We start from the raw sequence: 22,519 nt of genomic DNA, 5'->3' as shown, positions 1-22,519 counted from the left end.
AAAGAGCTTGTGTCCTCCTAACAGTGTTTCCCTTCCCTAGTGAGTGTTTGTCTCACTAGCCATGATGAGGCCCAATTCCAATGATTTGCAAATAACAGAAGCAAGTCTACTCATTCTTAAAATAATACCACTGTATATTATACTAAATAATATAATTGTAATATACTATTATAACTATTATTATAATATAGTACACTACACTGTAATACAGTATCATATAGCATAATATAACTATAATAATAATATTAATAATTCAGACATATTTCTTTCATTATATTGAATAGTGAATCTGCCTGAAAGTAGAGGGGCAACTTTTATTTTCAACAAAGTAGCAACAAAAGAACAGATGACAAGAATATAATAATGTATTTTTTTAAGTATGTATCACTTTTTGGGGGCAGTGGAATAATATATTTAGGATTAAAATTTTACTTGTTACGGTATAAGAAAATAAAAGCAAAGACTGTTCTCCTAAGAAGTGTGCTTAGCTGTTAATTCATATTACTTTATATTATTTTTTGAAGATTATTTGTGAGACACTTAAGGTTAATTATTATTGTCACTATACAGATAAAGAAGTTACAGTAGATGATGATTCCAGTTTTCTAATCTAGACGCTAGACTATATTAAATGGCATTTAACCAGACTGTATCTTTGTATTCCTATGAAATTCAGGATAATATATTGCAGGCTGTAAGCATTTCATTATGTAACCTATAATGTAACCTATAATGTAACCTATGTAAATCATTTTTAATTTTAGTATAAAAGTTAAAAGGCAAAGGTATTAAGAATAACTATAAAAATTGTTAATTTCTATTTCTTTCAATAATGCATTTGTAATCAGAAAATTACTTCAGCTTAAACACATGGTTTGCTAAGCTTTATTTAAGATTGTGCATTTTATACAAGTAATTACATCAATTAAATAAACATAATCTCCAGCATTTTAACTGCTATTTATATATTTTCAATACATTTTTTATTTTCCAAAATATCCTTTAGAGTCCTAACTTCAAGGAGAGATTTCTTTTAGTACCTGAGTGTTACTATGTGCGTTTGGCTTTAGTAAACAGATTTTGAACATTTTCTTGGTCCTTTCGTTCCAATTTTTAAATGTTTTATTAAAAAATTGCACTAAATAATATCAATAAAGCATCCCTTTATGATTCCTAAAGCATACCAGGCTCAGCCTATGTATCAAATAGATAACTTCTCTGTTCCACTGATAAATGGAGGTTTCCTATAGCCCTGACTCATACATTTAATAATTATATTGAGATTCTTGGATTTTATACATATAAAGGCTTTACATTAAGTATTCAAACAAACAATTTCAAGGTGTCATTTTCTTCTTTATTTCCCAGGTCAACCCTGGGTTGTAACATTGCAGAGTAGAAACTACAATGCTAAATAAATATGCATATCTGCATTAATCTCATTAAAGTCACTTTAAAAAAATAAATTTGATTATTACAAATGCATATGGGTATTTTAGGCTCAATTATCTTAATTGTAATATATCAAACACATTAAGCTATGAATATACACACACCTAAGTGCCAGTGTCAAAGCAATATGTTTTAATGACCACCGGGAATTACCAAATCAGGGTTTAAGGTGTAATAGTGAGAACATAAAATCTTATTCACTCAGAATAATTAGGGGAAAGGCAGCTCTGACCTGCAAGAACCTAAATTATGAAAAATTTTAAAAGGAATTCTGTCTTTATAACTTTAAAAAAAATAACATTTCACATTAATTACTTAGTTATTGGAAATAAAACAGGCAAGGTGGAAAATCACTATACAAAGAATTTTCCTTGCAGATACTGAATTGTTTTTAGAAGGAATATTGGACATTAGTGTCCTTTTGTTCCATACTGAATTTATATATTCACAGCTCAAATACTTAAGATGGTAGTGTTTGTGGAATTATTCTGATGAGGATGTATAACCTGACAATTAGAAATACATTTGATTAAGCTCTTCACATTCCATTCTTGCTTATTATGTTCATTTAGATGCATTTGTCAATTTATAAGTACAGTTAATTAAAAATTTTTAAATTTTCTTTTTTTTTTTTAAAGGAGCCCGCTACATGAAAAAAATGCAAGTCAAAGTGGTCACAACCTAGAAGTCTGCAGAGACAGGAATAACTAGCAAGTAGATACTATGTTATTTTACTATGCTTAAATATGTAGAATTCAGTAGTATTCTGGGAATTTTACTCTATAATTACAAAATAGTCTTGTAATTTTAAATTCGTATCTAGTAGTATTTGTGTTAACTATACCACATCACAAAAATAGGAAGAAAAAATGGTAACTATGGATTTCAGGAAACAAATTTTCTATCAATAATAATGAAATGATTTTGGTCAGAAAGATGAGTTTAAAAATTGTATCTTTTCAGAGGTCTTATACTTAGAAACCTAATTCAACAACACATTCCTTTCTAAAAAAAAAAGCATCTCCCTACATCCTGTAACACATTAAACCACTGTATAAATGTGTTAATTCCTCTCATAAACCATTAATAGGAATTATATTATAATCATGCTTTTAAGAAATAGAATGAAATTGCATTCACTTTCGAAGGTTACATTTCAAAATTTCAAGGTGATATCAAATGAAATCTAGACACGAAGCAGGAACTTTCCATTTATCAGTACTCACTGACATTTTCAAGAAATGAAATAGGAGGTTCAATGATAAGAACATGTAATGTTTGGATGAATGGATTTTTAAAAAGATTTAAGAATGTGGGAAGGGTAAATAAGATTATTTGAATGGCAAGAAGGATCTTTGAGACTCTCATGGTTCCATATTAAAGTATTTTGGAGTTGATTCTTGCTCCCCGAATGTATCTCGGAGATTGTAACAGAATCAGAAAATGTTGAAGCTAAAAGTATTTTGGAAAGTATTTGCATCAATTCTTTCATTGATATGGTTTAAGAAATGAAGTTTGAACTTAGAAACTGATTGTACATGTCATATACTTCCATGCCTACACACATGAACACATTTAGATGCACATACAGGATAATAACCATGTATTTTCTAGGATAAAAATACAGTTCTTGTTAACAGATATTTTTCAGTGGATGATGATTAAAATATGTCTGCAAAGAAAAATCTATGAGAAATGATGGCAGCATCCACAATGAAAATATTTTAGAAATTATACATATTTTTATATTTAAAATCCTACGTAGTAGAAACTTTTTAAATTATAGACATTCTTTAAAACTGTATTTCAACTGCTTAAAGAAGATTCCTAAAAAAACTTTATAAACCAAAAGAAATTTTTGAAGGACTTATAAATGACTAGTTATTCATGATAACTCACATTCAAACGATATCAAATAGTTATAAATTGGAACCATACATTCTCATAAGAATGCTAAACAATAACTCAGTATAATTAGCATAATTATTAATTATAGCATAATTGCTAAACAATAACTCAGTAAAACTCAGAGATAAAAAAGCATGAGTGAAAAACCTAACAAATTTGGTTTATAAATTTAGACATTTTATCTTGGGATGTCATACAGTGATACACACTTAACACTGCAGGGTGTAAGAGTCAAAATTCAAAATTCAGACTTTTAAAATAGTTTAGTTGGACTATCTTTGTATTAAAGGAGAGAAACTTCTAATAATTGTGTTTAGATATACGTTGGTAAGAGTCAGTGTCGGGATCAATTTTAGCTTAGAAGGAGGTGAAGAAGGCCGGAATTTGAAAGGTGTTGAAGAACTTAAAAGAAGTGTTTTAAAAAGGAAAAACATCAAGAAGGCTGTTGAGGGAATCCAGGAGTGGGAGTCCAGGAGACTGGTGCTTGTGGCCACGCAGCTGGGGAATCTGGGAGTCAAACTAGGGTGCTGACAGTAGCGATAGGGAGGGCTGTGATAGGAACCAACACCCGCTTCCCTGGATTCTGCGGGAACTTCGGTTGGGTGAACAGTGGCCCCATTGCTTGAGATCTGGAACTTTAAGTGTAGAGCTTCCAGTAGATGATGGTAAAATGGTGACTTGGGTTTGCAATGTGGAGTGCAGGTGCGTCCGCACAGCCGAACGGGGACACTGCAGAGTTGTCAGAAATGCACAGCTGGAGGTAGGACTAGACGGTGTCTCCCAGTAGACAAAGTGGTTGAAGCCGCCAGGATGTCATCGGGAATATTGTCAGAGGTGCAGTTCTTAGGATCAATATTCGATCATCAAAGATCTGTGTAGAGAAAGAGAAATCAGCCACAAAAACTGAGCAAGAGTCAGCAGTGAGAGGAAATCTGGCTTCCAGTATTTTTGTTTAATCTTATCTTTTTTTTAAAGAAATTGAAGAAGCAGGAAGATTCGTAGAGGTTGGCAATGTCAGATGCTGCCGGAAAGCCTGGGAGGAGGATGACTGAGGACGGAAAACTTTTAAAGATATCTCAGTTAGTCATGCAGTCACTGGGAGCCCCTGATTGGAGATAATCCAACTTTGGAGGCCAAACGAATTTGTGAATCCTTTTTCATATAGAGCCTTTGTTCTTTACCTTATCTCCTTCAGATATCAATCCCAATAATGGATTTACGTCTTTCATATTTACCTTACATAGCTTCATATTTGTAACTCAGATTTACTTCTTTTCAGAACATCCTTATAACTCCCTGAAACTTAACGCTAATTTGAGTAGCGCTAATTCAAGTTAATGTATCTTGGTTAAGGAAATTTTTACTACTGGGTGATCCTATCAAATATAGATGGCCTATTATTATTTCATGTAGTGATCTCATAAATGATTTCCCATAGCAGGCTGACAAATATCTGTTTGCCTCTGTTGCGAAAAACCCAGTCCTTCTCCTGTGTTCCTTCTTTGCTTTCTTTCTTTTTGTTTTTAAGATTTTATTTATTTATTCATGAGAGACACAGAGAGAGAGAGGCAGAGACACAGGCAGAGGGAGAAGCAGGCCCGATGTGGGGAGCCCAACGTGGGACTCGATCCCGGGACCTGGGATCACGACCTGAGCCAAAGGCAGATGCTTAACCACAGAGCCCCCCAGGCACTCCCTCCTTTGCTTTCACGACTGCCACACTCAAAACAATTCTGACACTAGTCTGTCTTTCATTTCTTCCTACATGTCTGTGTTTCCACTAGGGAGTATTTTTTCTCCTGCCTGAAGGACTCTTTTGCATTTCTTTTAGTGCCAATGTGCCAGAAATAAATTTTTCTCAGTTTTTATTTCTCTGAAACTTTTTATTTCATCTTTATTTCCAAACATTATTTTTTGCTGGTTATAGAATTCCTTTTTCAGTGCTTCGAAGATATCATCCCATTGTGTTGTAGCTCTGTTCTTTCTCTTGGGAATAAAGTCGTAAGTCTCACTGGTGCTTTTTTTGATGACTATTTGTCTTATTGTGTAAAAGATTTTTAAAAGACTTTCAAAATGGCTTTTAAATTATGGTAAAATATGCATAACAAAATTTACCATCTTAACCATTTTTAAATGGACAGTTTAGTGTTATTCAGTATATTCCCGTTGTTACACAACCATGGCCACCAACCGTCTCCATACCTCTTTCCGTATTGCAAAACTGAAAGTCTTTCCCTCTTCCAGCCCCTGCAAACCACCATTCTACTGTCTGTCTCTTGGAATTTGACTACTTTGGAGCAATCTAAGTGGAACCATATAGTATTTGTTCTTTTGAGACTGAGCATAATGTCCTTTAGTTTTGTCCGTGTTGTAGCTTGTGTCTGACTTCTCTTCTTTTAAGGTGGAATAATATTCCATTCTGTGTATAGACAATATATTGTTCATCCATTCATCTGTTGATGGATACTTGGGTTGCTTCCATTTTTTGACGATTGAGTGTAACGCTGCCACGAATATAGGTGTACGTGTATCTCTTCAAATCTCCACTTTCCTTTCTTTTGGGTATGTATACAGAAGTGGAGTTTCTGAATTATGTGAAAATTCTGTTTTCAGTTTTCTGAGGAGTTGCCGTATTGCTTTCCATAGTAAGTACACCATTTTAAATTCCCAACAATGGAGCAAAAGCAAGCCAATTTTTTCACATCTTAGACAATACTCATTCATGTGTGTGTCTGTGTGTGTGTGTGTTTGATGGTCACCATCTTAATAGATATGAAATGATAATCTCATGATGATTCTGATTTCCATTTACCTAGTAATGAGTGCTTGAGCACTTTTTCATGTGCTTAATGCCCTGAATATATCTCCTTTAGATAAATGTCTATTCAAATCCTTTACCTAATTTTTAATTGAGCTATTTTTTGGTTGTTCTTTATAGGCTTTTAAGATTTTTTCTTCATTTGTTTTATTTTCAGCATTTTGATTATGATACATCTGGGTGTGGTTTTCTTTCCAGTTGTTTTCTCCAGAGTTTGCAAATTTCTGGTTAGAGATTTTCACCAATTTTGGAATATTCTTAGCCACATTCTTTGCAAGTAGTGTTTCAATCCCATTCTTTCTTTTTCCTCGAACTTCAGCTACATAGATCTTTTCACTGTGCACACAATTCTCTTATACTGTATTATTTTATATTCTCTTCTTTCTACTTTAATTGGATATTCTCTGTTGATATGTCTTCCAGTTCATTATCCAGTTTTTAACATGATTTTAAATTTATTTATTGAATTTTGAATTTCAGATACTATATCTTTCAATTATAGAATATTTGATTTTTAAATAAATTTTAATAATCGAATTAGATTATCCTATTATCTAAATAAATAAATTCTATTTATCTTCATCTGATATAGCGTGTCCATCTTTTCAACCAGTTTCTTGAACATATCAATTGTAGTTAAAGTTCTTGTCTTTAATATGTTGATCACCTATGTATCTATTTTTAGTGTCTGTTTATTCCCTTATATTTTGGTCATTATGAACCTGTTTCTTTTAGTAATTTTTACTAAATGCCAGATGTGTAGTATGCTACATTTTAGAGTCTCCAGGTGATAATATCTTGCCAAATAAAGTAGAAAAAATATTCCACCTAATTTTTTCAGGGATTAAGAGGAGTAGAGTCTGGGTGCTTTAGTCTATCTCTGGTAATTTCCTGTTTCTAAAGTGTAGTAACCCTCCAGAATTTTCAACTGAAATCTTGGTGTGTTTACTATGACTCTTGCCCCTTGTAAATTTATTGATAAGGCAGGACATTTTGCCTTGTATTTCAAAGATTTTTATCTAAAATTCTAGCTTACTGTGTCATGAAATACCAAAGCACACTAAATTATTCAAAGGAAAGATCAACTATACCGTTAAATGTCTTCAGTTCTCCAGTGTTTACTTTAGGTTCTCCAGACACCCAGACCTGTTATTTGGCTTTCCCTGGCTATGGCCCTTTGATCAAACTAAACCCAGATTTTCAGACTCTTGTTTTGTGCCATAGAATTGGCAAATGCTTCCAGAGAAAGGATCTTTTGATGCTCAGCTCACTTGTCTTTGATTCTCCTCACTGTGAAAATTTAGCCCAGCTAGTTTTGTAGGTTCCTCAGCTCTCTATTTAAATGTATATATCTCTCCCAGTATCTCTCTGTAGAAGCATTGATGCTGCAAAACAAAACAAAGAAACAAAAAAACAAAAACAACAACACTTTTTGTATATTGTTTTGGTATATAATGGGAATTTTTGCATGTCAACTAACACAGACTAATGTATTTTTTTATTTTCATGTCTTCCACTTCTTCCTCTTAGGATCCTTTCTAAAATAGACTTTATTTTTTAGAGCAGTTTTAAGTTTGCAGCAAAATTGAGCAGACAGTACAGAGAATTCCCATATATCCGCTGACCCCACACAAGCATAGCCTTCCACACCGTCAACATCCCACACTGGAGTGGTACATTTGTTACAATCAATATTGACATAGTATTGTCATCCAAAGTCTGTAGTTGATAGTAGGCTTCACTCTTGGTGTACATTTTATGAATTTGGACAAATGTATAATGACATTCATTATTATGGTATCATACAGAATACTTTCACCACCCTAAAAATCCTGTCTTCCATGCCTCCTAATCCCTGAAAACTGTTGACCTTTTTACTATTTCTGTAATTTTGTCTTTTCTCAGATGTCATGTAGTTGAAATCAAACAGTATGTATCCTTTCAGACTGGTTTGTTTCACTTAATAATATGCATTTAATTTTCCTCCATGCCTTTTCAAAGCTTGATAGCTTATTTTTTTCTAGCACTGAGTAATATTTCAATGTACAGACCTAGAACAATCTATCTATTCATAGTGTATTCTTTTTAACAGCTGCATTAGATTCTAGAATATCTGGATGAGTTTCATTAAACAATCCTCCATTTAGGGATGATTTACTCTACTTACAATTTTTGCCTCTTAATATAATGGTATGTGAGCTAACTTGAATATATCTTCATTTATTTGCTTATGTTTCCAAAGGGATACATACCCAGGGGTTCCTGGGTGGCTCAGTCAGTTAAGCACCTGACTCTTGATTTCAGCTCAGGTCATGATTTCAGGGTCATGAGGTTGAGTGCTGTGTTGGGTTCCATGCTTCCTGGGAATCTGCCTGAGATTCTCTCTCTCTCTCTCTCTCTCTCTCTCTGTCTTCCTTTGCCCCTTCTCCCACTCACACACACTCTCTCTCTAAAATAAATAAATAAATCTGTAAAAAAATAAATAAGCATAACATTTACAAAGAAATACATACCCAGTTATAAGCTTCTGGGGCATAAATACATTTTATATATGTAAATTTATATATATGTAACATATATTATATACATGTAATATTAAAGTTATTTTATTGTTATATACTATATAATTTTAAAATCACTTTACTGTGATAAGTATACATAACATAAAATGTACCATGTTTAAGTATACAGTTCACTGGCATTAAGTACTTTAGCATTATTGTACAGAAAATCACCAATATTAATATATAATGTTACATATTTCAAAAATCAAAAGCTTCTATATGATATAAACTGAAAAATGTCTCTTTCAACTCTATCCCCAACAAATCAGTTTTCCTTTCTAGAGGGAAACTGGTTATTTTCAGTTTCTTATATAAACTTCCAGAGTTATTTTTCCAATATATAAGCCTATGTACATACACATACATTTTTTTTCTTTTTCCCTTAGATTATAGCATATTCAGGAACTGTTCAATACCTTTTTCCTACCTAGTGGAAAATATTGGATATAATTTCATATCTGTTTGTGAAGAATTTTCTTATTTTATTTTCATTTTATATAAACTCCTTAAGAGCACATTATGTGAATTCATATCCCTTCCAGTCTTTTGCTATCACAAACAATGCTACTCTAAGTGACCATAGGCATAGATGGTTTTGCATCTGTGCAAGCATATCATAGGAAGAGTGGAATTGTTATATTCAATGTAATTCTGGTGGAATTTGTAAAATTGCTCTGCATAGAGCTTGTTCCAGTTTTTACCATTATCCATAATGTGATGCATGTAACTTTCTAAATTTAATAGGCAAATATTGTACTCAAAAGCTATGGTGATTTAGATTGCCATGGGTATGTAATAGTCATTTTCACCTTGCCACTGAGAAATAAGTTGTAATCTCTCTTTTCTTATCTTTCTCATTCTGCTGGATATAGAGTAATATCTGAATTACTTCAGGTTGCATTTTCCTGGCTACCAGAGAGATTAAACGTTTCATATGTGTATTAGTCACATGCTCTTCTGTAATTTGTATGTTGATATTTCTTGCCTACCTTTTTATTGTGTTGGCTTTTTCTTATCACTTTGTAACTGATCCTTATATATTACAAATATTGGCCCTTTTTTCTTTCAAATACATTGCAAATATTTTCCTCACCTAAAATTTGATTTTGCTAATGTCGGTTTTTGTCATTCTTTTAATGTATCGGGCAAAATACATTTTTTTCTTTTGTAGTGGAATTAACTCATTTTTGCTAGAATTCTATTACATGTAACTTATATTGGTATTTAATTCCCTAGAAACAGTTGGGTGGTTCTTTTTTCTCTTTAAACAAAAAAACATTTTATTTATTTATTCATAGAGACACATAGTGAGAGAGAGAGAGAGGCAGAGACACGAGCAGAGGGAGAAGTAGGCTCCATGCAGGGAGTCTGATGTGAGATTCGATCCCGGGTCTCTGGGATCATGCCCTGGGCTGGAGGCGGTGCTAAACCCGCTGAGCCTCCAGGGCTGCCCCAGTTGGGTGGTTCATATAGATTTTGACAGGAAGTCTATTTTCATGAATTATTTCATTATTTTAAATCACTTGTGATTGTGAAAAGAGTTTTACAATTATGAAACATTTTATATTTCATGTGCAATACAAAGACAATTTCATGCTTTTATTTATTCATGAGAGACACACAGAGAGAGGCAGAGACACAGGCAGAGGGAGAAGCAGGCTCCATGCAGGGAGCCTGATGTGGGACTTGATCCCGGGTCTCCAGGACCCTGGGCCAAAGGCAGGTGCTCAACCACTGAGCCACCCAGGTGTTGATATAATGCTTTTGTGCAGCTATCTGAAAGTGTTATTTTCTAGATAAGAGATGTCAATAAATGAAAGATAGTAAACCTCATTTGAGACTTCTGGGTTAAGAGATAAAAGTACCACAAAATGCCAGGAAGAGGAGGAAAAAATTGTTTTTCAATTTTTCTGATACTAAATAAGTTGCTAAAGTCCTCTTGGGTTATAGTACTTATCTCCATGTTTTAGTGGCTAGTTCTCATAAATTATTAGGAAGACTACTGGGAAATTAAAGCTTTTCCTTTTATCACTATTCATCTTATGTGATATTTAGAGTCCCCCATTCTTTACAAGTTATGGTGTTAGATAGGCAGGAAGGGTAGCAAAGTGTTATATGTCGTGAAGGCCGCAGAGTCTAGTGGTTGAAGTGCACGTTCTGGAGTTGAATCATCTAGTTTAAAACCCAGCACTACCGTTTAAGGCTGTGTAAAATGGTTTCTTAACTTCTCCTTGCCTCTGTTTCCTCATCTGTAAAATGGAATGTAACTGTACTTATCTCATTAGATTGTCTAGGTGTTGTGAATGAAGCAGCAAATGAAAATGACAAAATTCATACTTTGTAAATGAGGTATTTGATCCATTCGTATAAAATACAAATTTGACTATAATATGTCTTAGTGGAGTGAATAAAAACTAAATTACAAGTATCTATGCACCATTTACTCTATCCCTCTTTTTTTAAATTTATACTCAATCAGCCAACATACAGTACATCTTTAGGTTCAGATGTAGTTTTTAATAATTCATCAGTTGCTTATATTGTAATCTCTTAAATATTTATAGATTAATAAACTATAGATTATTAATTATCAAAAATATGTAAATTTGAGGGGATCCCTGGGTGGCGCAGTGGTTTGGTGCCTGCCTTTGGCCCAAGGCGCGATCCTGGAGACCCGGGATCGAATCCTACGTCGGGCTCCCGGTGCATGGAGCCTGCTTCTCCCTTTGCCGGTGTCTCTGCCTCTCTCTCTCTCTGTGTGACTATCATTAAAAAAAATAATAATAAATAAATAAATAATAAAATAAAATTTATAGATTCTCTAAAAAAAATATGTAAATTTGAGAACAGTATGAGAAATGGATTGGCATAAAAAACGAACAGGACACAGGGCACATCGTAAGCACATAATATACTGATAGAGAAAAAAAAGAGACAAAGGAAAGAAACAGACAAATATAGAGAACTGGTAATTGCCAGAGGGGAGGTCAGTGAGATGATGAGTAAAATAGGTGAAGGAAATTAATTATACTTATTGTGATGAGCGCTGAGTAGGGTATAGAATTATTGAGTCCTTATGCTGTACATACACATGAAATTAGTATAACATTGTATATTAGTTATACTCAAATTTTTTAAAAAATCAATAAAAATTAAAATAAAATTAATAAAATGAAATAATTGCCTTGAGTCAGTCAGTAGAAAGTCAAATTAAACAAATTTGTTTTAAAAGAAAGTAAATAGAAAGCACAATTTGTATTCAGAACTGATTAACCTATGCTAAACTATTTTGAAAAACAGAGCTTTCATTTAGAGTCTGTAAAGGAGAATATAACATGGAAAATCATACCAATAAAAAAGGGTAAATTTATGTTATTTTGCAGTAGGATTTATTTATTGAACCAATATTTATGGAGCATCTACTTCATACTTAACCCTGTTCTAAGTGCTGGGTTTATAGCAGTAAACAAAACAATGAAATCTGTATCGTCCTGAGTGTGTGTGTGTGTCTTGCACAAAGAAGTGATACTTTAGGCCTATGAACTTGAAAGACACAGCCTGACAATCAATCCTGACTAGGACGGAGAGAAACAGGAGATGCAAAAATCACTCAAGGGGCGGTTTCTCTGTTGAGGTGAGAAGTCAGAGGCCTATACCTGGGAATGGCAGAAAGACTTATAAAAATTATGCAACTGTATCGTTACTGAATTTCTGTAATAAAATCATTTCAATGTACTATGGGGATTTGCTATTTTTAAATAAATCCTCTTCAATTGTTTTTATGAATAATCATGTATACTTTTATTCAGTTTATATCTTTGATTTCCTTAAAATGTAATAAGCCTATACTACTTTAGAAAAAAAATCTAACCCCGAGCCAACTCTAAGTGAATATCTTCCTGAAAGGGTATCAGCAGTGTTTGCTAGGCAGAGAGAAATGAAAAATAATCTAATAGTGTCCATTGAGAATAACCTGAGATTGATAACCAACTATCGCAGATTACAGGTGGCATCGAGAGGGACAGAAATTTAAAATATAAGGAATGAAACTGATGTCGTGATTCTCCAAATACTCTAATTCCTGTATGTAGCTTAGATGTCTAAAGGTTAGGAATGTTTCCATAGGAAAGAAGTCCTGAAATGCTGGGGTCAGCCACAAAATAGCAATCCTAGGAGGGGAAAGCTAGAGGGAAGCAGTGAAGTTGACACAAATCGTACTTGACTGTCAAGGCCAAGATAAGCAGCGAGAGACCGAGACCAGCTGCACACCCCAGGCTCCTGGCCAGACGGGTGCTGCCCCGGGGATCCCCGTACGACCCAGCGACTTGGCTTCTGTGCCCTGAGGTGTCCCGAAGCCAAGTAAATGAGTTCCCAATGTGTCATGTCTGTCTGACTTCACTCCTAAATTTCCTGCCCTGAACAAAGAGCCCTCTTCCTACCTGTCGTCTGGGTGGGTGCTTTTTAGTCGGAATTTGGAAACTGAGGGTAGTTGTTTAAAGTGTAGCTGCAACAGTAGACCTGGAGAGGACAGGAAGGGCGGGAGGGAGGCAGGATGGCATTTATCGAGTAACGTTTATGTAGTTCAAGTACGTTCATACTCGCCTTTTGTCACGTAGCCCTCATGGTATCTCTCTAAGAGAGATGGGGGGCTGAGCTGTGGAGAAGTGGCTTCCACAGGCACCACGGTTACTGAGGGGTAATCAGCATTACAGGCTACTTCTGCATGACTCAAAGGTCCATTCTCTTTCTGCTGTACTGCCAGGAAGAAAGAGTTTGCATGAGACAAATTGGTTGGAGGGAACATTGTAAAATTTTAGCACCATTATAAAATTCTCTAGAGTCATAGGTTTATGGAAGAGACATGTAACAACTCCTTAAAACAACACCAGTGGGACAATGACAATACCAGTAAGTACTGATGCATGGAATATGGTACTTCTGGTCGTAGCGCAAAGGGTAGGTTGGCGGGAATCATGGTGGAGAGGTCGGAAGAATGTCTCTCAGGAGCGAGCATGCGATATCTAGGGAACAATACCTAGAGCATTTTTGAAATTCAGGGCAGAGATCGGAGTTAAATATTTGGCAAGAGGGTGACTGAAAGCGAAACTTGGGTTAAAACCAAAACCCAAAGTGAAAAGCATTTAGAGAGGTAGGAAGAGGACGAAGGTAAAGCAGATTCACGGAAGCAAGAGCTGAAAGAGTGCACAGGGGGAAAGAAATGATCAAGAGTTAGATAAAAACTGCCAAGATGTCTAAGGGATCGTGGAATCTGGTGGTTGAGATATTGTTGGGGACCTGTGGGGGGACGTCGCAGCAGCGTAGAGGAAGGACTCGAGCGTGTCCTAGAGTGGGCTCCTTGGAAACAGGCTCCGAGGTAGAGAAGGATTACTGGGGGGCGGGGGGCGGCGGTAGAGAGAAACAGCAGAAGCCACGGAGCCCTGTGTATCCCCGGGCCTGGGCTGGCCGTCCAGAGTCCTGCCAACGGGAGACAAGGAGGCTGGGGTATCCCAGGAGCACAACCTGGGCGAGATAATTGACTCCAGTGGAAGGCCCGGCCAGAGACGGACCCACCGGTGAGCCCTGACCAGGCCTCCCTGCAGCCAGGGGGAGGAATGGGTCCATCCAGGGGTGGGGGGCAGCCCTTCACCGCACCCCAGAAGAGACTGAAGGAACAAGTAGGAAGGGCTAAGCATCTGTTTTCAACATGTTGCCATAAGAGATCTACTGTGGCAGCCACTCGTCTCTTCCACCTTCTTCTCCACCAGCACCATCTTGCCAGCTCAGTCCTGTACCACCAGGTTTTCCTAGAGAGATGCTTCCTTTACCCCTCTCGCCTGCAGCTAGGGAGCTGTATCTTCTCTCGGTTCTCCATGCTCACCCCAGGTAGGCCTGGCCTCTAGCATGGGGCCAAAGGAAGCTAAGGGGATTCCTGTAGGCGCCCCCGTCAATCCGTGCCATGTGAAAAATCACCCTATTTTACCAAGTTGCTTTTCCTAGATCAACTGCCATCACAAGGGAGGCCTTCCATAGAAGCTTCCAAGCTAAGGAATGTAGAAATTACAGGGCGAGACTTGATGTATCACTACAGGGCTCCGACCGTATTGAAGAGTCTGGGTTTACATAGATCATGGAGGGTTTTACCTTTCCTTAGAAGACACTAAATAAACAGACCATACAATTATAAATATGAACTCTTGCTATAATTTCATGCTCATGAATATAGAAAAGGTTAAATAAGAGCTGTTCATCATTTTGATGATTATTAATTTACGGCAGCCCTGAATGTAAGGAGAGGGTAAAAATAGTTCCCAGGAGGAATTTGAATCAACATGTGTTATATCATTATGTCAACCACTTTTTAATCATCCCTGCACCTTATGTTCTTGTAGGCGCTTGTGCAGTATCAACTACCCCTGGCGGTCACCTAAGATATGTATTTACTGGCAGTTTTATTACTTTACTCAGAATCGGTAGGGCCATATTTTTGTTCTCTTTAAATTAGAATAGTTTAATATGTATGATGTATCGACTTGGCTTTCTTTTTTTTTTTTTTTTTTTTTGTCGGGGGCAACTGTGAAGTTCTAATATAATAAATTACCATTTAATAAATAACACCCCCACACACACCACCAAAAACAAACAGAAAAAGAAAAAAAAAATCCAACCAGAATCATGTACGGTTTCATGAGGTTCTAACTAGAGACTGTTTGAAAAGGTGGATTTGTTCTTGCTTTGAAAATACCATATAAACACCAAAAAAAAAAAAAAAAAAATCCATCCCATCTGTCAAATTGCCTGGAGAATGCACTTAACAAGGGATGAAGCTGCATGTTCAAGGCATAAAATATGCAGCAAGGGAAAGAAGGATAAAGCCACCCTGCGGTTCACTGGCTTCACCCACCGAGCGCGGCTCTCCTTGTGAGCAGGACAGATTGGGGAGCTCCTGCTACATCAAATCCCCGCCACTGCAGAGAGTAGGAAAATTGGAAAGAGAACACTGGACTGCAGATTCCAGCTCCTTCCATGACCATTAGCCCAGGAAATCGTGAACGTTGATAACACTTCCTTCATTTTATGGGAGCAGATCTACTTTTTCTAATAGGGGGGGAAACCCCACAACTTTTATTTGCAATCAAGGAATTTGACACATGAAAGGAGTAAACTTAGATTTTCAGCTTTGCAGCTATGCCGGGGGGACAGGAGCACACTGTTAACAATGTGCTTTATAAGCTAAATCATGGCAGTTGTACAAGTTCACGATTGTTTTTCCAAAACGTGGATGCATCGCGAGAAAATAAGATACGTTTGGAGGACGGAAACATAAAGTAAAACGCACCTGACTTAATTCTCCAACAAAAAAGATAAGACCGAGTGTTTAGACACCCTTTTCCAAGGCAGATTTTTACTTGGATTAGAATTCTTGAAAAGTGCTCACCTTCCTGTCAAATAACACATTGGAAAACTGTATCTGTTGGTTTTTTTTTTTTTTAAGATTTTATTTATTTATTCATGAGACACACAGAGAGAGGCAGAGACACAGGCAGAGGGATAAGCAGGTTCCATGCAGGGAGCCCAATCCGGGACTCGATCCTGGGACCCTGGGGTCATGCCCTGGGCCGAAGGCGGACGCTGTACTGCTGAGCCACCCATGAATCCCTGGAAAATTGTTTCTGGAACAAAATGTTGAAAGCTAAAGTCCCTGAGAGTGGTCTCCACCTATGAATATCATCAAATCTTCCTAAAAATTCTCTTGGTGAATTTTGAAGACAAGAGAATATGACATCGAATGTTCAGGGCAGTTTGCAAGCAATACAATTATGAAATGGGAGTCACACTCTTAAAAGGTCTTGCTCATTAGTCGTAAGAAGTTATTGTTTGATATTTCAAGGTAAAATGTGAAAATGTCCTTCATACTCTTACTAGGTTTCCTCACTTTACAGAAAAATTAACATTTTTATTGCTAACTTGTTAATTTCAGTTAAAAAAAAAAAAAAAACGCTAGGCAAAGAAGTTTATTTGATTTCTTTTATCCAAACTATGAAACTAGTCTTCAAGCCACTGAATGCCTAGAAAATACAATAAAAGAGAAAACGAGTCTTTCAATTAAAAATGTATTACAGTTTGCAAAAATAATTCCAATGTAGGGACGCCTGGGGACTCAGTGGGTTAATAAGCACCTGCCTTCAGCTCAGGTCATGATCCCAGGGTCCTGGGCTGGAGCTCCGCACTGGGCTCCCTGCTCAGCGGGGAGTCTGCTTCTCCCTCTGCTCGTTCTCGCTCTCTCTCTCTCTCTCTCTCTCTCTCAAATAAATAAGTAAAATTTTTAAAAAATAGTTAAAACTTAGTTGTAATAATACTTAGCTAATTTTAAAATACTGACTTTCTTTGGAAAGGTCTGGATCATACTTCAGGAAAAAGAGGATTTTTTTTTTAAGAGAGAAAGCTCGTGTTCCTATGTGCATGCACAGGTGGGGCGGTGGGACACAGAGCAGGGGGAGAAGGAGAGAGAGAATCTCAAGCCAACCCCGTGCTGGGTGCGGAGCCCCGCGCTGGGCTGGATCCCAAGGCCTTGAGATCATGACCTGAGCCAAAACCAAGAGTCAGAGGCTTAACCAACTGAGCCACCCAGGACCCCCAAGAGGAGGTTTTTTTTTTTTTTTTAAATAAAGGAAATGTTTATGTTTCATAAAGGAAAATAGATTTTTGAAGGTTGTTTATAGTTCTTAAAAAACCGGACAATGTTGCACAATTTAATGAAAAATAGGAAACACGTATGTAGCTGATTGTCCAAAAGAAGACACATACAATTATGACTAAAATATGCAATCCCTGAAAAATTCCAAAAGTTCTAGTCAATAAAAAAAAGAGTCCAGTTAAAAACTTAAAAACAAAGTATCTAAATATGTTGCCCAAATTCAGGAACTGTGAAACCGCAGTTATTTTAAAACTCTGTATGTTAACATTCTGTTGTGAGGGAATGAAATAAAGATTGCTTCATATTGAGAAATAGGGACAATAATCTAGACAAAAATGAGACTTCAGCAAAGGGAATAATGAAGAAGACACAGTAATCTATTGAAGAAGAGACAGAAAATTTCTGCAGTGCTCAGTTGGACTTAATATATACATATACTTGCAATATTTTGACTCTGAATTTGGATCGCATGGATGAAGAATTGCTCAATCTCCTTTTATAAATAAAAAATATTTTATATTCCTTCAACTAAAGAATTACATGCAAATGAAGACGAGGGTGTGACCAACACGCTCCTTTGAACATGTATGTTTGCCCAAATTACTTCAATAGAGTAAGACCTTAACACCCTAGAAACAAATCATTTTTATAGTTAATGGGGCTCCATACATTCCTGAGAAAGTGGGAATTTGTCGGTGGCTCAGGAATTGATCCCGGGGCTCTGTACCGGCTCGGTGTGAGAGAAATATCTGATTTGTGAGGGAGACCTCAGTGTAGGACGAGATCTAGATGGACTTTGGCAGGAAGTGCAGTTAAAGAGAAAATAGATGGGACGCGTACTTTCTTACCTAGTTAACACGTGGTAAATTTAGGGAATTATAGCAATGGGAACCAGTGTACTCTATTTATAGGTAAGGACACTTAAAAAATAAGAGGTGATTTGATTCAGATCCTGTGGCTACTTAATGGCAGAACTGGGACTAGAATTCAGGTCTCCTGACTCTCAATCCAAAGCATTTTAATGGAATTCTGGCAAGATTCCTGATGATACTTGATGTTCCCGGTTAGACACGCAATTAAGCTTGTAATTGGTCCTTGTTCCACTTCTCTGTGAACATGCCTGTCTTCAGATTCCATAAGATGGCACATTATTCACCCAGGGACAGAGAAGAGAGTGTGAAAATTAAGCGAGCAAAGTAATTTTATTTAAGTCGTTCAGGAAACAAGGATAATAACATGATTTGGTTATTTATTTTCTACTCATATTTCCTTATTTGCATTAAGTAAGTACCTGATTCACCTATCTCAGGTGCAAGTGACTCCCAACTTATTTCTAATTTTATTTCCGAATCATGGTGCAGAATTGTTGTAAGTCGGTGCCTCCCACATCGATTCTTGCAGGTTTCCGCTGACTTTTAGTCTTAACGTGTCATGACCACTGTTCCTCTCCTTTGAGCTCTCAAACCACTCTTTGCTAGCGCGAGAAACCTCGTCCACAGATTTCTCAACCCTGCACCTGTTTTTTTCTTTATGCAGAGAAATACTGGGTTTGCTAAATTGTCATTTTGTCCAAAGGCATATTTAGCTCTAACTCTATTTCTGACCTAAGACTTTTAGAAAGCGTTAGTCGGTCATCTCTTAAAATGTTGGAGATCCTGGATTTGTTCATCGTTTCCTCCTTATTATATGTAGGTAACCCATTTGGGCAGGACTTCCAGAGCGTTGGTGTCGCATCAGGACGCATATAATGTCATCTTGTCCCACAATTGATGATACTAAATTTGACCACTTAATTGAAGTGGTGTCAAGTCCTTCCATTAAACGTTTTCTCCTTTGTAATTGCTGATTACTGTGTGGGATTTGAAAGATATGAATATCCTAATTCCAACAACTGTTTAACCAATAGCTTTAGCATCCACTGATGATTCTCAACTGAATTCCCATTAGGGATTGCAAAATAGGCATATTCTATCATTTTACTACATTGTATTAGTATTCTTTTAAGACGTTCCCTTTTTGATCTCTCACTTTCTGCACTTGGGGCTCACTAATTTATTTTTAATTCAACGAATTTTTTAGGTCCAGTAAAAGCAATAGAAATTCAAGTCTTAGTCTTGCTCACTTTTGCTGGTAAAATGTTCCAAATTTGGTGCTTGGAAAATATATACATTTATTAACAGTGGCATTGCTCTGTTATTTTTAAAACAAAATTTTTGCTGCTTTTCTGCAAGTCTAACCATGGCATATGTTGAAATTAATTATTTCACAATTTTCTATTTTGAAAAATGACATTTGGAATTTGTGAGATTAAACACTGCAGAAAAAAGTGTTATATAGCTTGTTTTTTTTTTTTTTTTTTTTGGTTCCCATAAGATCTGATTACTTTTTCTGACTACTTTTTCTGATTCACTAAGAATAGACAATTATTAATTTATTCAATAACTCTATGATGTTTAATATTTGAACATTTGCTAAGTCATGCTGTATCTTCACCTCTTAGAAAATAAGCATGTAGTTATAGTTACTGTTTCTCTATTCTTAGTGTTTTACACAAATAAAAATTACTTAATACTTCCATCGTATTTTAACGTGATCCAGTCATTTCCCAAGGACAATGAGACATTTCTGGTCACCAAAAGCCGATTTTCAAAAATATTTCATTAGTGCGTGTGAATAAGTTGAATCATGAACCTCTTTCAGGGGAGCAGAACACTTTCGAAAACAGAATTTCTATCTGGAAAGCTGCAGATTTTGGTTAATTTTCAGACAGAAGTTCATTCCTATGATAAGCAGGGAATGTACGTAGAGCACAAATACAGATTTTGTAGTTAAACGGACTTTGTGTGCTTGAATCGCAACACATTCATTGCTTGGGGACCTGGTCTCCTTACCTGCAGTAAAAGGGGAATAAAGCTTCCAGCTCTTTCTTCTTACTGGGAGATTCTTGGCAGGCCCCCACCTAAGTAATGGAGCTATCATGATTATTATCATTATCATCATTACCTTTACCTTATCTTTGATATTATCAGCCCTTGAATTGGTTGCAGACAACAATGTCAGCAAAGGCTCCGAGAGTCTTCTCTGTTATATACACAAGGTAAGGATGACCGCTGGGTGCTGGCCTCTGGATTTATTTCTTCACAGCATGCTCGGACTGCTTAGCTCAAAGCCTGCCAGAGCCAACCTCAAATTCTTACATATCCAATTGCTTTAAATAGAGCTAAATAAATATATTTTTAGCCATTTCAAGTCTGCCTGCTTTGCATGCCCGACAAAACTACACCCAATATATGCTGCCTATAGCTAAGACAAACCTTGTGGTTGCGAAGACCTCAAATGGCTGCTACCCTTTGTAGCTCTCCAACTCAGAGACTCTCTGTTTTGTTGCTGAGCCACAGGCTTTAGACATAAAAGCTCCCTGTTTAATTCTCCTCACCACTGGAGATGCCTTACGCTCTTCCCCTTCTGGATGATGATCCCACGTCACCGCCTCTGGTAGGTCTCCCTTCCAGAGGGAGTTCCCAGAAGTCCGTTTCAAACCTGTCCATGTGCTACCCAGGAAAGCTTGTAAAATACTGCTTTATTCTGCTTCTACCTTTCCCTTGATCCGCCCTGATAAACCTACCACAGTCTCATATTGGAGTTTTGGATCAAAGATTAAGAAGCTGAGTCTTCTAATAAATATCACTCTTACTTTTTTAGGACAAGAGGGAAGGAAAAGAAGGAGCTTTTGGCTGCATTTATTTCACACCCTCACCCCAAGGAATTTGACTGTAGACTCACATTGCACTTGTCCAACAGGAAAATAGGACTGTGTTTGGCCAGATACTGGTTTATTTTATTCCAGAGGGAAAAATATCTTGTCTGGGCTTACTGAGAACTCTTTTGGGTGCCAAATGGGGGTTGAATTGCTTGTAGAAAGCCGTCTTTGTCTCACTGAAACCATAGTAAATGGAAAACATATCGAGACCCAGTAAGAACTATTGCACTTATTACTCAGTCCTATTTGGAAGGGTGTATCTCTATTTTACTGCAAAGGTAACTATGATGATAGAGCTAGTAATTGGTAAAGCTGTGGATTTGAACCTTGCTCTTGTAATTTCATGGTCCATGTTCTTGACCGCTCATCATTCTGCTTTACCTACTCCCAAGCTGGTACTAATCTGTATTTGAGTGTTTTATGGGACCTCTAATAGCGATATAAACCTTTTTTTTTTTATTTTCTTTCTGCCAGTTTTTACTTCTTTTGTTTTCTATTGTCAGGTCATTAAGCGTCTTTTAAAATCGAAACCTTGCACTCCAAAACAAAAGGCATACCTTTTAAAACTTGCCTTAATGTGTTTCTCTTGTTATACAAAGTGTTAGTTTAACAGTAGGCTGCTGTTTGAGGCAATTGCTGAGAAATATTGAATAGTACCCCTTTGAGGGGGGGGGGAAGCTATTTTTATTCAAAAACAACACATTGATGGATCTGTTAGTTGTAAAAGGCAAGGCCCCCCAGGGGTAGTTTATGTGAGAGAAATAAGACACAGAAAGAGCTAGACTGCTTCACTTAATAAACTATCCGGAATTACAAATATGACTCTTGGCAGCTTGAATAGAAAAAAGAAAAAAAAAAACTTAACTGGTCTCCAGAGACTCAGTAAAAAGTGGATAGGCAGGAGTAAGTTCTTGGGGGACTCTTAATAGCTTGGAAACAAACAGGACCTAGAAAAAAAAAAGACCAAGTGAGAAACTCCTTAGAGAGGAAAAACAAACTATAATTATGGCCCAAACTGCAGTTTTTAGGTTACTGGGTATAATGCAAAACTCCCATATTGAACAATAAAGAGGGTTTGAGAGACTTGACTAACAGCAAGATAGCAGTAGCTGGTCACTATGGTAACCAGAGGTGAAATGATGCTGATGGCAAAAGTACGCTGCTGAGATGAAGTTGAGCGTGTGTATTGGGGCCACATAAAGACAGCAAATCAAGGTGCTCTTTGCCATCTATTATTTTCTGACTTGGAAAAGAAAAGATAGAGGGATAGGCATTAGCTGGGAAATCTCGTCATTTGAATTATATAGTTTCCCTTGCCCTCA

At 36.5% G+C, this 22,519-nt stretch overlaps 1 protein-coding gene across 19 annotated transcripts in view; it reads left to right on the top strand.

The window, feature by feature from the left end:
• LRRC7 (leucine rich repeat containing 7) overlaps positions 1-22,519 on the top strand; it is a 491,902-nt gene that overhangs the window by 140,574 nt on the left and 328,809 nt on the right. For 2 of the 19 annotated variants that reach the window (XM_072754887.1, XM_072754883.1), the window contains exon 3: positions 2,091-2,166. The exons of the other annotated variants lie outside the window; for them this stretch is intronic. In XM_072754887.1, the coding sequence (XP_072610988.1) occupies position 2,166 (1 nt within the window). In that variant the 5' untranslated portion in view covers positions 2,091-2,165. The remainder of the gene's footprint in view (positions 1-2,090; positions 2,167-22,519) is intronic. 19 annotated transcript variants of the gene reach the window in all.

This window comes from Vulpes vulpes, chromosome 3 (genome assembly GCF_048418805.1).
Source record: "Vulpes vulpes isolate BD-2025 chromosome 3, VulVul3, whole genome shotgun sequence".
In the NCBI taxonomy this organism is placed as follows: Eukaryota; Metazoa; Chordata; class Mammalia; order Carnivora; family Canidae; genus Vulpes; species Vulpes vulpes.
Note: the sequence above shows the minus strand (reverse complement) of the source record. Positions and strands in the feature narration are given on the sequence as shown.